General features: G+C 41.4%; 1 protein-coding gene across 2 annotated transcripts; it reads right to left on the bottom strand.

The window, feature by feature from the left end:
* Positions 1 to 8,902: 8,902 nt before the first annotated feature.
* si:ch211-76l23.4 (uncharacterized) lies at positions 8,903 to 12,709 on the bottom strand. Of its 2 annotated transcripts, none has more exons than XM_062532672.1 (4): positions 12,614 to 12,709; positions 10,636 to 10,780; positions 10,204 to 10,333; positions 8,903 to 9,836 (listed from the first exon to the last, which is right to left on the bottom strand). In XM_062532672.1, exons 1-4 carry the CDS (start codon positions 12,614 to 12,616, stop codon positions 9,590 to 9,592), a joined length of 525 nt encoding a protein of 174 aa, XP_062388656.1. In that variant the 5' UTR covers positions 12,617 to 12,709; the 3' UTR covers positions 8,903 to 9,589. The 2 variants fall into 2 exon arrangements, with proteins under 2 accessions (XP_062388656.1, XP_062388657.1); XM_062532673.1 differs by lacking the exon at positions 12,614 to 12,709 and adding an exon at positions 11,557 to 11,682.
* Positions 12,710 to 12,728: the final 19 nt, after the last annotated feature.

The raw sequence follows: 12,728 nt of genomic DNA on the forward strand, positions 1-12,728 counted from the left end.
CTTGATGTGCATATAGACACAATAAACGATTCCAAATGAGTTTGTGTTGGAGTCTTTCATCACTGCTTGTTGATGCACAGCTTCATAAATTGCTTCAGGGAAGTATCGTGGAGAAAATCATCTGTATTGGATAAGCAACTTTATTCAGTCAAATCTGACCTTGTTTGTAGGTTACTCATTGCAGCTAAACAGGTTGAATTTGAGGGCTTTCCATTTCATCATTTCATCATTTCATCATTAATGACTCATGCCAGCAGCTCATGAATTTTGGTCACGCCTTGCGATGCTCTCGGATGTTCAGTCAAGGATTATGGACAGACATAGTTATGGGTACATGAGAAATGTTCACGTGTGTGTGGAGATAAAGGACCTGGGGTACAGTGACTCAGTAGCAGACCTCATGTCAAATGAATGCATACACATACACATACACACACACACACACACACACACACACACACACACACACACACGGACACACACACACACACACACACACACACACACACACACACACACACACACACACACACACACACACACACACACATACCCTTACACACACACACAACTATACAAACACAGTACAGTATATTCTCCTTCTATCCTGTTGATTGGCATCTTCTCTCACTGACTCGCCGTCAGCTCACTGTGGCGGCTATGGCACCTTCGTCTCCCCGTCGTGAGGTGACAAAAGCGGAGTGTTCCTCTCAGGCTTCAGCATGAGGAAACTCAAGCAGTGACAGCGCTTTGTCATTAGACATGTCTCCAGGTGCCAGGGCCCAGAGCCAGACTGAGCAGACTTTTCCCCCTGCAACCACAAAAGGCACAAGAAAGGGGGAGACAAGAAAACAACGGCTCACAAAAGCAATAGCTTTTTTATGAATGACTCAGCCTTTTTTTCACTCAAAAAGAATCCCCTTATGAGATGAGATGAAGGTTTTCTGCTTACTGTAACAAGTACAGAGAAGCTAAATATTGAGAGTGAGTGTGCACCCGGGCTCTCAGAGCCCTCTATTTAGCCATAGCCAGAAAGGTTATGGGTGGACTGATGAAGCAGACAGTCAGGAGTCTTGGATCAAGAGCCCAGTCCCCCTTATCTCTCTGTCTCTGTCTCTCTCTCTCTCTCTATCCATCTCCAGGGCCTTGCCATCCTTCAGCATCTCCTGTGAAATAATTGATCTGCCAGCAAAAAAAGGCCTTCTTAATCTCCTGTCGATTTCCACTTTATGTTATTACAGTTTTTTCCAATTGCTAAAACACAATTTTGAAAATTCACACACAATTCACAAAACTACACCCCAAATTGCAAAATACCTCAATCTACCTAGCAAAATGAAGCACTGCAACCAAAACTGCATATAACATTACCAAAATCAAACTTTTGCACCACATGGCACACACTTCATTCTTTCACAAGATTTTTGTCTAACCAAATACACACTGTTGGTCATAATGAAAAACACTTGTATCTTTAGTATGCTTTGCCATAACACTAAAACAGTTTTAATTGTAGAAAGTTTTTTACGTGCACATAAATATTTGCAGATACAGATGCATGCTGTTCAAACTTTTTTTCACCAACCAAACAAGTCAGTGCAACATATGCACAGCAAGTATATTTATATTGGACTCTGCCTTCCCCTCTCATTATCACTCTCCCTCTCCCTCTTCTCTCTCCCTGCAATGTCTTCCATTTTTGTTGTAAAAACGGTGCTTGTTGTTCAATGGTTTTACTGTATTGTTTTTATCTTTACAGTATAAAGCACATTGGGTTGCCCTGCTGGACAAAATGTGCTATATAAATAAAGTTGCCTTGCCTTACCTTACCTATGATCTTTTCATAGTGCTTACTTCCTGATGGAAGTGGTATAAATTAAGCATTGAGGTGTTTGGTTAGGTGGCACACGTATTGGTCAATTATCTCATGTGTGTTATCTTGGATGGCATTGTTTTGAAACTGCAAACATGTGACTTTATGTCAGATGTTTGTGTCTTATGCAGAAAACCGTGTTCAGTGCATGCAAAAAGTGCCATTTTGCATTGCAAAATGTGTGTAAAGCTAAGAATGTGTTTAGACATTTGGAGACTTGAGAGGATGTGTTGCTCTCTGTGTGTCAGTTTGAATAATTGTGCTATGAATGTCATTTTAGTGTGTTAGCAATTAGAAAAAACTGTAAAGATGCTCTAAGCAATGTTGGGTAACTTCACTTCTGTTGACATTCAAACAAAACAGAGAATCATAACTCGCCCTTCTGTGTGACTGAAACTCTCCTGAAAACACACCTGGCTGGAACAGTTTGTTATGTTTCAAGGTCCAGGCTGGACTAAGCTGTGTTTGTTGCCATTTACGGAGCCTGGGCTGTTTTTACAGTAACAGTGTATTCAAGGGACAGGCAGCTTACTGGATGGTGAGGTGATGTTTGCTGTAGGTGACAAAAAATGTTTCAACTTGGGGGCGCTGTGGTGCGGCTACTGCGCTCGTACAGATCCGAGTGCCCACAGGGACCCAGGTTCGAATCCAGCCTGCTTAAAGGCCAAAAATATACTTAAAAATGCAATTGTGTAATGTGAGTGTGTACACACTCCTCACTGGTCAGTGGGGTAATTGAAAAATGGCGATGGGTGGACCCGAGCCCTCTCAGTCAGAGGAGGGGCACCGAAAGGTGATTGGCACGTCCTGAGGATGCCAAGTTTTCTGGCACCCACTGCCATGTCCACCCACTGCAGATGACACTTGGGCCAGAGAGGTGAGATGTAGATGCGTAGGGTACTACACATAGTACACTACATACTACAAGTATAGGGCACTTTGTGAGTGGATAACCGTTGGAAGTCTCACTGCAGTAGTCTTTGCATGGAATTAATGTGCAATACAGAGGCTATTCTCTCTCTCTCTGTCTCATTCTCTTTCTGATTTCTGTTCTAACTCTGACATCTTCACTTAATTAGAGGGGGGGAAAGAAAATCATGTTTGGTGTTCTAAAGATGGCAAAATAAACCTGTTTCTTTGTTTCCTGCATCATTCTCTGCTTTATATTCTTGTTTTAATCAATGTATCCCTTAACATTTCTCAAACCCGCTTTACAGGTATCACGCCAATAGGCATCAACTTTGATGAATAATTGATATCTTCCAATACATTTAATTGCTTAGTTTTGATTAAAGCCATGGCACGGTACCATATGCCCAATTATGCAAACAGAAGCTACCTCCTCAGCCACCTTCTTTCAGAAATTAAATTTGGGCTTTGAGGGAATACAACACCGAGCCAATTAAATCAGCACTAGTCAAATAATGTATTTTGATAAATAATGTATCATTCTCCAATTCTATTAGGAAGTATATTTAGATTTCTTTTTTTTTTTTTTTTTCAGTCTGCCTTTGGTAAGAGCCTCTGCATATTCAATAGTTGACAATAATTTGTGGTGATTGTGATCATTCTTACACCTGTCATGGACATTACCCAGAGGCTCATTACTTTCATTATAATTCTGATAGAACATCCTTTTTTGTTCATGCATGCATTTAAACGTGTTATCTGTGCACAGCAAATTAAATCAAAAAGCTTGTACGGAAAAGCAACTGTGTTGTGCGTGTGTGTGTGTGTGTGTGCGCGCGCGCGTTTGTGTGTGTGTGTGTGTGCGCGCACGTTTGTGTGTGTGTGCGTGTGTGCGCTCCACTAATATTATTTATTGGGAATTTAAGTGCACTTCGTATCTTGGAGAGTCGTGCACTCTTGCCTTGACTCCGAGAATGCAGAAAAAACATCTCATAATGCCAATCCAGTCTTGTCCTGCCCGCCAGAGTCGCTATAATATCTGATCTGACAATTTAGACCATTTAGGGCTTTGGATTTTCCATAAATAAGTAACAGGCCTTTAAAAAATTCTAATCAAATCTGGAAAATGACTGGAGCAAGGTCACCACAGTTCACCGTGCTAGTGGCTGCTCGCTTCCCTTGGAGAAAAGTCCACATAAGTCTACTGATTGTGTCTTGTTGGCTTGCAGCGCTGTTGTAAGACCTCCTTCAATATCCTCTGGGATTAAAATCTTAAACTTGAGGGCCTTGTTAAATCTTCAGGCAAGCTGTGTGCTTGATTGAGTTACGAGTCAGGAGACACTGCTTGATGTGGTCACCGAGCCTCACCCTGCGTCACCCACGTCTCATAAACGTGGATCAATTTGCATGCTGTAAAGGGGAGCTGTAGTGCAAGTGGGAACCAAAGCATGTCTGTTCTGCCCAGGAATCATAGTTGAATAAGGAAAAGAGCTTTTTCTTTTCTTTAAATGCACTGTCTTCAGAGGTGGACATTCTTACATGCCAAGTATTGGATCCAAACATTTAGTAAACCAGCTCATCCTAATTAGCAGCCAGGTGGATAATTAGTGATATCACCGTTAAAGTGTAAGTCCGGCGAAAATTTTTAAAAATGTGTTTTTCTGAATGAACATACATCAACTAAGCCATGGAAGAAGTATTTTTCGTTGATCACGCAGTACAGAGCTAGCACGGGCAAGAGCTACAGCCCAAAATTGCAAACAGTGGGTTAGCATAGGGCATACAAGCACACGCTATCAAACTTGCATTATTAAACCACTAACATTGCTCAAAACAGCGCCGAACCTCGTCAGCAGCTTGCTCTAGGTGTCTACACATAAAACGAAGGACCAATGCAACTTTCTGGACCCGGGATGTCCACCTCTGGCTGTCTTCATTATGATTCCTTCACCAACAGTGCTCGTTTTTGAAAGAATGGACAGAATGGTATATATTCTTGATAGACACAGTTCACAACACCTCCTGCTTGTAGTATACCCTCCAAGAGTGTCTACACTACACTAGCAAGACATGCTTTATGACATGCTAACTGGTGTTCTTCTTGTGAAAGGTTTTCTCTCATTTTTGCCATGTGTTCCTAGCCTGGACTTTGCAGAGAGTCTGGCCTAGATCCATTGGCAAACGTTTATTTCCTGGTTGGTGGACACTTGTCTGAAGTTTGAAATCATTGGAGTTCAATCAGTAACGTTTGGTAATGACGTACAGTATGTTATCCATGAGGGACACAAGGATAACGATAGGCTTGCAACTTAAACGTAATCGCTCTCTGGAACACCCTCTCTTTGCTCGTTGGTCAGGCGTCCTGAAGCCGGAGTAAACAAGGGCGGGTCAAGCTATTCCAGACGGAGTATAGGGAAAATAAATTGAGCAGAAGTACATAGACAGGTTAACACAGGACGGCAGTGGTCGACAGGTGGAAACAACAACACATGCAAATCAACAGAACATGTGCATAAAGAAAAAACACAAACAACTTAAGAATACATCTTCATCTTATTTGACAACACGTGCACATCATTTAGAAAATGTGCGGCAAATTCAGACAACATTTACATTTTTAGAAACGAGCTGCCATGGTCATCTAAAAAAAACAGTGTTTACTGTTTATGCAGTGATCGGATCTTTTAAAAAGGCATTCAGAACATGTTTGATGAATGTGGAGGTTATTGTGTATTATTATAAGTGCATACTGTATTACTAGTGCATATCAATGGTTCTAAATGGTTCCTTGAGTGTTTATGAGTGTACATTTTGTCAATGTGGATAATACGGTGTGATATTTGAATGTTACAAGTTGCAATTGGTGATTAAAGTCTTTTGAGAGGTGGATAAACTATAATAAGAGGTGGACAAACTCTATTTCTGAAATTTCAGAGGTGGATATACTCCTCTGCTACTACGGCCCTGATGGCACCAGCTCCCGAGGTCAACCCATGGACCCAGCGCGTCAAATAAACCCAGAGGATTCATCGCCTCACTCTGTTAACTCCTGGTCTATGCTGGCGTCTCTCCAAGCCTCATCTTTCTTGAGTACCAGCTTGGCCATTTTACAGTTGGGAGTTTTCATTACCAACTGTAAATGTGTGTGAAATCAATAACAACACCCCCCCTCCCCCCCCACGCACACACACACACCCGACTCCACAGCTGGTCTGCCTCAGAACAGCGTGAGTGACCACTCACCGGACCTCACAAAATCCAAGGTTAAGGCACTGACGATAGATCAGATTCTTTTTTCTTTTTTTTTTTCTTGGTCTGTAGGGGCAGCAGTAAACAGACATGAAGAAATCACTGCTCTTTGGCTCTGCTCAAGAACACCACGGGCAAGTCTCGAAGTTATATAAGGGCTGATGAGAGATTGCTTTTTCATAGAGGTCAAGACAGGCTAGCTGAAATTTGTGATGAAGGTTTTAACCGGTTGGGTCATTCATCCGCACTTCATCCTTGCCCTGGCCGGGTGAGACATTTGACACCAAAGGGACGTCCAGTGGGTATGTCCAGCTTGCCACATGCAGGCCAGTTTTATCACTAAGACAGTGGTTTACTTTCATATCCATGGGCTGGGCAGCTACGGCTCACTATAGCTAAGGAGAGTGGAAGCGTTCTGAATGACAGTAAGATAACACTGTCACTTTAAGAAAATGACAAAAAAAATTGCCCGTATAATTCCCGAATGTTCTCGATCAATGAGAGAATGCAAGCTGAGGAGGCTAGGACCTCCAGAGGCTCTGCAGTGATTATTTCTGGAGACAGTTGGGCTCAGCCTTTGATTATCTCCCATCAACATACTCACACGAGGCCCACCATATCATCAGGACAGTCAGCAGCAGAAAACACACAATTATCCGTTCTGAGTGACTATAGATGATTATCTTTTTATTATTATTATTATTATTATTATTTCAAAATAACTATTTTCTTTGCATGGATTTAAAATGTCAATTGCATGGCTATAGAGTCATGACATGTTATTATTTTAAATCTGTATTCTTTCAGATCAGTGTGAAATGGCTCTACTACAGATTTCATTATAGCTCACAGTAGGTCTTTCTGTCTACGCATGCAAGATTTTTTTCATCTACTGACAAATGTGCAGAGATTTGGACACAATAATGGGAGTGTATTAAACTTCTGGGTACAGATCTAAAAATCAACTAAGCTTCACTAAACAGAAAAAACACCCATTGGTTGGAGGCAAGTATAGGGCAACATTTCCACCTGTGAAGTTTCCGTCTGGTCTGCCAATGACCTTTTGACTGTGATGAGAGTGTTTTAGCTTGGCAAGGATCTTACCACTGATGAACAAGTATAAACATGAACAAATCAATTGTATGATAGGGCCTTCTCTTCATATCCTTAGGGTGCTTTAGTTCTGTGTGTCCCCCTGGTGGTTCATCACTGAATTGCATTCAGAGGATCACAAGCTGCCAAGTCAGTCGCAACATCCCAACTGCTACTGTGAGAGAATTTTGTTCACTTAAATTCTGTAATTGATTAAGGCAATCATGTTAATCATTCAAAGCAACATTTCATTTTTATGATTGAATCAATTTCATAGAAGTACCATATGGTCAAGTAAACCATAAGAACATTAGTTTTCCAGCAGTCACCAAATTTGACAGTTGGCTAGGATTTCCTATTCCAGTGAGAACATCCACCTTAGCCACGGGTGCCAGACTTTAGATGCTGAGGTCCTCTGCCAGGACCGTCCGTGTGTTAGGAGATGGGCCGTAGTCCACGGCTGTCATTTGCCTGCCCATCAGGTGTTCCGTCTCTGTGCTGCGGAGCGTGGCTTCCAGACAGTGAAATGAGTGCTCAGAGGTTCTGCTCTCCACACCCTGTCTGCTGCTCCGGCTCCTGCCCTGCCCCACCACACAAACACCAGACTGCAGCATCTGATCTGGGAGAATCACATTTGCTCATGTCGGAATGAGTCCTATAGCACTGTGTGTTGCTGCCTGATTTCAAGTTATTTCACTTTCTATCCAAAGTCTCCCTTTCTTTGTGTGTGTGTGTGTGTGTGTGTGTGTGTGTGTGTGTGTGTGTGTGTGTGTGTGTGTGTGTGTGTGTGTGTGTGTGTGTGTGTAAAAGAGAGTCTGCGGTGCACAGAGGCCATGCACTGACTCCAAACTGACAAAGCAACAGCTGCTTTAAATGCCCTGTCCTGGGAGACAGGCCAAAGGTTGAAGTCTGGTTGTTGTTAAGAGTCTTTCTTTTTTAAAAATACAGTAAATTGAGTGCCATGGCTTTGTCTGGGAATATGTAATTTTGTGACATGTTTACATAACCGTAGTCCACCAAATTTGTGAGAGACGTCAATCTCATGCTAAGACTTCAGCAGGTAAAACTGAATTATACAGACGTCAGTCAGTTTTCTGTTGTTGGTCCAATATCGGCCCCGGATCAGCTATTTATACATCTCACAGGTAGCCTGGCTGACACCAGAGTGATTTTCAAGAGAATTGGTCTGGGAGCCTGTTGTTCACTCAATTTCCAATATATAATAATACAATTTCCAAGGGGCACGACCAGCAGTGAAATTAACCTAAATTGGACCATTTAAAAGATTTACAGAATCTTTTAGGAAGTACCACAAACATATCTTGCAAGGGTTTTAGATTGTTTACTCAGTTCCAAAGAAGATACAACTTGTCTGTGTCATTTAATACTGACGCTATCACTGCAAGCGCTGCTAACTGTGATCCTCCCTCATCATATTAAGCCTGTCACATGCTTATTAGAGATTGCAATAGGCTCCTGGGGTTTCTGTGATATTGGAAATTGCTGTGAACTGGAGGATGGCGTAGGTGTCACTAGACCCCTTTACTGGTGCACAAGACCCAGAATTGAACTGCTGTGCACCAGTAAGTTAAAGTTTCTAACTAGCTCCTGTTGCCTCTTTGGCATATTATTATTATCATTAGACTGGACTGTGGTAGGGTTTTGGGTCTAGTGACACCTCTGGAGGATGGTCAGATGGATCTGCACAGTGAACTCAAATGTGTCTGGGTTGACCAAAGCTAGCCCTTTAAAAGAGAAAAGAAATGGAAACAAACATCCAGTTTTTTAAAAATATGTGCGTCAGATTATGGTTTATTTTTTGCTGACACTTCACAGCAGTATAAACATAGAGAAATGAAGCAGCTAATATGAGCCATGAAAGATAAGGCACTATTAAACTCTTACAGAGTCATGTACGTTAATTTGTAAAGCATATAGCAATCGCATTGCATTACTTACACAATGCCATTCAAAGAGGTTATGGTTATATCCGGGGGAAACATTGGTCAGCCGTATCATTTTATTGTAAAAGGAAAACTACAAAATAAACATTTACATCATATGTCTACATGTTATGTTATGGTTTTACTATCTAGTTAATTCTATCACATTTTCAATACATTACACAATGATAGGCTGTTTCCACTTAACTAAACTGTCCACCAGCCGGTCTGCCAAAGAGGATGTGAACTATGAAAAGCACCATTGATTATAACGTATAAAAAAGGACTTTCTCCTCCTGTTCCCTAACCTCAGCTGCCTCAACCATTTCCCTCATAGACCACAGCCTTTCTGCTGGTCTCCCTCCATGGCCGGCACAGTAGACTGTGTAGTAGCTGCTTCCTAGCAACATGCAGAAAAATGACTAAATTTAAGAGAAGCACAAGGAAATTTTGCATGAATCAACCATGGCGGTTTCCTCTGAACAGACGCAGAGTGCCAGCACTGTTATGTTGGTGGAGTGGTTCAGGAGGACGGCTTCTGCTTGACAATCCTTCGGCGAGGGGGCCTCGGGGCCGGCGCCGGGTTGGCCACAGCTGGGTCGGCCTGAGGGACATTGGCCCGAGTGGCACCGCCCGATGCCCTCTCAGCCTTCTGCTCATCGATGAAGGTCTCAATGGGTCCAAACTTCTCGGTCAGATCCCCGAGATGTGCCTTCAAGGCGTTGAACTCTTTGTAGAGGTCATCCAAAGCCTCAGACAGTGGCTGAATTCTGAGGGATAGCAGGAAACAAGAACAGACAAAATCAGAGAGAGAAAGAAAGAGAGAGGAAAGAAAGGAGCACGTATGGTAGAGAGAAAGAGGGAGGACAGTTGTGTTGTACATTTGCAGAGAGATTCTGTTGCAGGCCTGACCAGAGGTATTTTGGTTGCTGCTGGTCTGGTGCTCTCAGGCCTGCAAGATGACCACCTTCCAAACCATAAGAAGCGAGAACATTACCCAATATGCCATGCAAAACTCACTCAGCTGCTGTTTTTCATTTTTCTGTAATTAGAACCTTGAGTATAATTGTGTGTGTGTGTGTGTGTGTGTGTGTGTGTGTGTGTGTGTGTGTTTACAAATATATTTGGAAATGCTACCTGGCATAGTCAGGCAGCAGAGACTGGTGATCATTCAACAGAAGACTCTTCATCTCCTTCAGGATATCAAATCTCCAGTTGTCTAGAATCTCGGTGAGGTTGGACACACCCCGCATATTCACCTTCTCTGCTGCAAACCCAAATAAGCTGTCTTAATTTCATCTATACAACAAAGGTTATTCTCAAATTACCCTTTTTCACAGACTTGATGCAGAGGCAAAATCTGTGTTTTTTTCCCCTCATGCTTCTAACAGCATTGACAAAATGTCATTCTGCGTTAGCAAATCAATTCAGTTTCACACTTATAATCAATACAAATCTTCTTCCAAAAATAGAGCACCATCTATCTGAGTACCAAAAAAAAAAAAAAAACCTGACAGCATCTTCTTCAATGAACAAATATATGAAACTCATAAAGAATAAAATTCTTACAGCCATCACGGTAGTTCCATTCATTGTTGCTTGTTGATGTGCTTGTGCTTGTGCTGGTGCGTCTTCTCTGCCCCATGACTGACACCATGGCGACAGCCAATAATAACACACTCACTCTGAGGCTCATGGTGGCCAGTTCTCTTACCTATTGAATCATAATAACCAGGTAAGACAAAATTGACGACAGCTTTCGTGTTAGCTATAAAACATTTTACCTGTGACAATGTCTGTCAATAGGAGAAGAATAGTTCATACAAGTTAAAGAAAAGTCATACTCTCAGGCAGTCTACAGTAATGCGTATATTTTAATTATTTTTATTTTATTTAAAGTTTATTTGACATAATAAACATGAAATGTAAATATGCCAGAATTAGCCAGAATGGCTATTTTCATCTGTTGTCCATGGGCCGGTGTTAAAATGCAGATATGCCGAAAAGAAAATACACATGTGGTAAAAATTTATGATTCCAGTGGTACATGCATGCCCTTGCAGTGTGCAAAATAGATCTGAACCGCATTGCAAGCTCATATCAGCAGTTACACTGACATAATGATATGTGTGAAAACAAACAAAGGAGTTCATAGGCTACTGTGTTGTGATTTATATACTACTGACACAGCTTTCCCATCTTTTTTTTTTTTTACATAACACCACTACAGTAGCTTTGGAGATCTACACAAACACATTTTTGTTTTGCATGAATTGCACTCTGAAAGTCAGATAATGCAAAAAAAAATATATAAACTGTATATATTTATAAAAACAAAAGGGAAAAAACATAGCCTATGTCAATCTACATTAGATAAACATCAAAGTGTTCCAGTTGCATTTATTTTTCACTTATTTACTCTACTCTTCTGGAAGTTTAAGTGCAAGCTTTTAAATCAAGCCAAGCCAACTGACAATGCAAGTCTCTTACCGCCAATGGAGTATCCAAGAATTTGATGAACAGTCTACTGTACAGAGCACACTCCAGAGCGCACCAAATATACAACTCTCTTTCTCTCACTCTCTCTCTTTCTCTCTCTCCCCCTTTCAATTCTCCCTTTCTCCACCTCCTCGCTCCCTCCTGATGATGTACAAGGAGCACAGAATTTCTTGTTGGAGCAAGCCAATGTGGTTTGGATTATAGAGCTCTTCCCCTCAGGTCCAATGTGTTCTTAGCAGGATTTTCTGCTCTTATTACATCTTACCCATACCCTGAAGTAAAATGCACCATGGACTCCAACTAAAAAAATAAATAAAAATGGAAAAATCCAGAGATTTTTTTTTTCTAACACAGCAAAGCATTATGCTGTACGTGTCACAGTTAGCACTAGGACAAATTGCATGCCAGTCTTAGAGATAAATATGGGCTTGGCTTTCTTTTCTTTTTATTTCAAAGTTTTATTCTATTGACAGACATTGTGACAGTAGGCTAAAGACAACAAAGGCTTTTACAGCAATTGTGCAAATGAAGAATGACTCTCATAGCCTATGCCTAACACCCCTTGGTCAGAGCTGTGCACTGTACTATAGGCTCTTTCTGTAGGCTAGCCTACATCCTGACGTTCCTGTCTGTCAGGTCACATTGGTCACACTATATTTTTTCGGCCAAGGCAGAGTAGAATATGACACAGTTGACAGCTCAACACATTTGGGTTTAATGAAGCAATGAAATTCATCAGGGAACCAGCTTAGTGCATTTAGCCTAGAGTTTGGCCAACATGACATCAGCAATTGAAAATGGAAAAAAACTCAAATTTGCACCAAAACAAATTAGGCTACATTTGCACAAACTCAGTTGCATGGACTAAACAGCATTGCTATTTGTTCAAGATTAGGAGAAACTGCTCTAATGGTGTGCAGGCTACAACTGATAAAATGATATGGACATAGTGTTTGAACAAACAGTTTCTCTGTTCTCTGCCAGTCCAGCCTAGATATGTAGGGTAGGGAAACTATTCCTGTTTGTAAAAAATGTATTTTCTACTTGCCATATTTCATGATGAGAAATTCTTTCTTAGTTTAGTCAGGCAGGCTCAGTGTAAAGTAGAATTTATATCAAGAGCTATCAAAGAAGTACCTAGTTTACTTCCAGTCTCCAGAGCC

This window comes from Sardina pilchardus, chromosome 3 (genome assembly GCF_963854185.1).
Source record: "Sardina pilchardus chromosome 3, fSarPil1.1, whole genome shotgun sequence".
Classification (NCBI taxonomy): Eukaryota; Metazoa; Chordata; class Actinopteri; order Clupeiformes; family Clupeidae; genus Sardina; species Sardina pilchardus.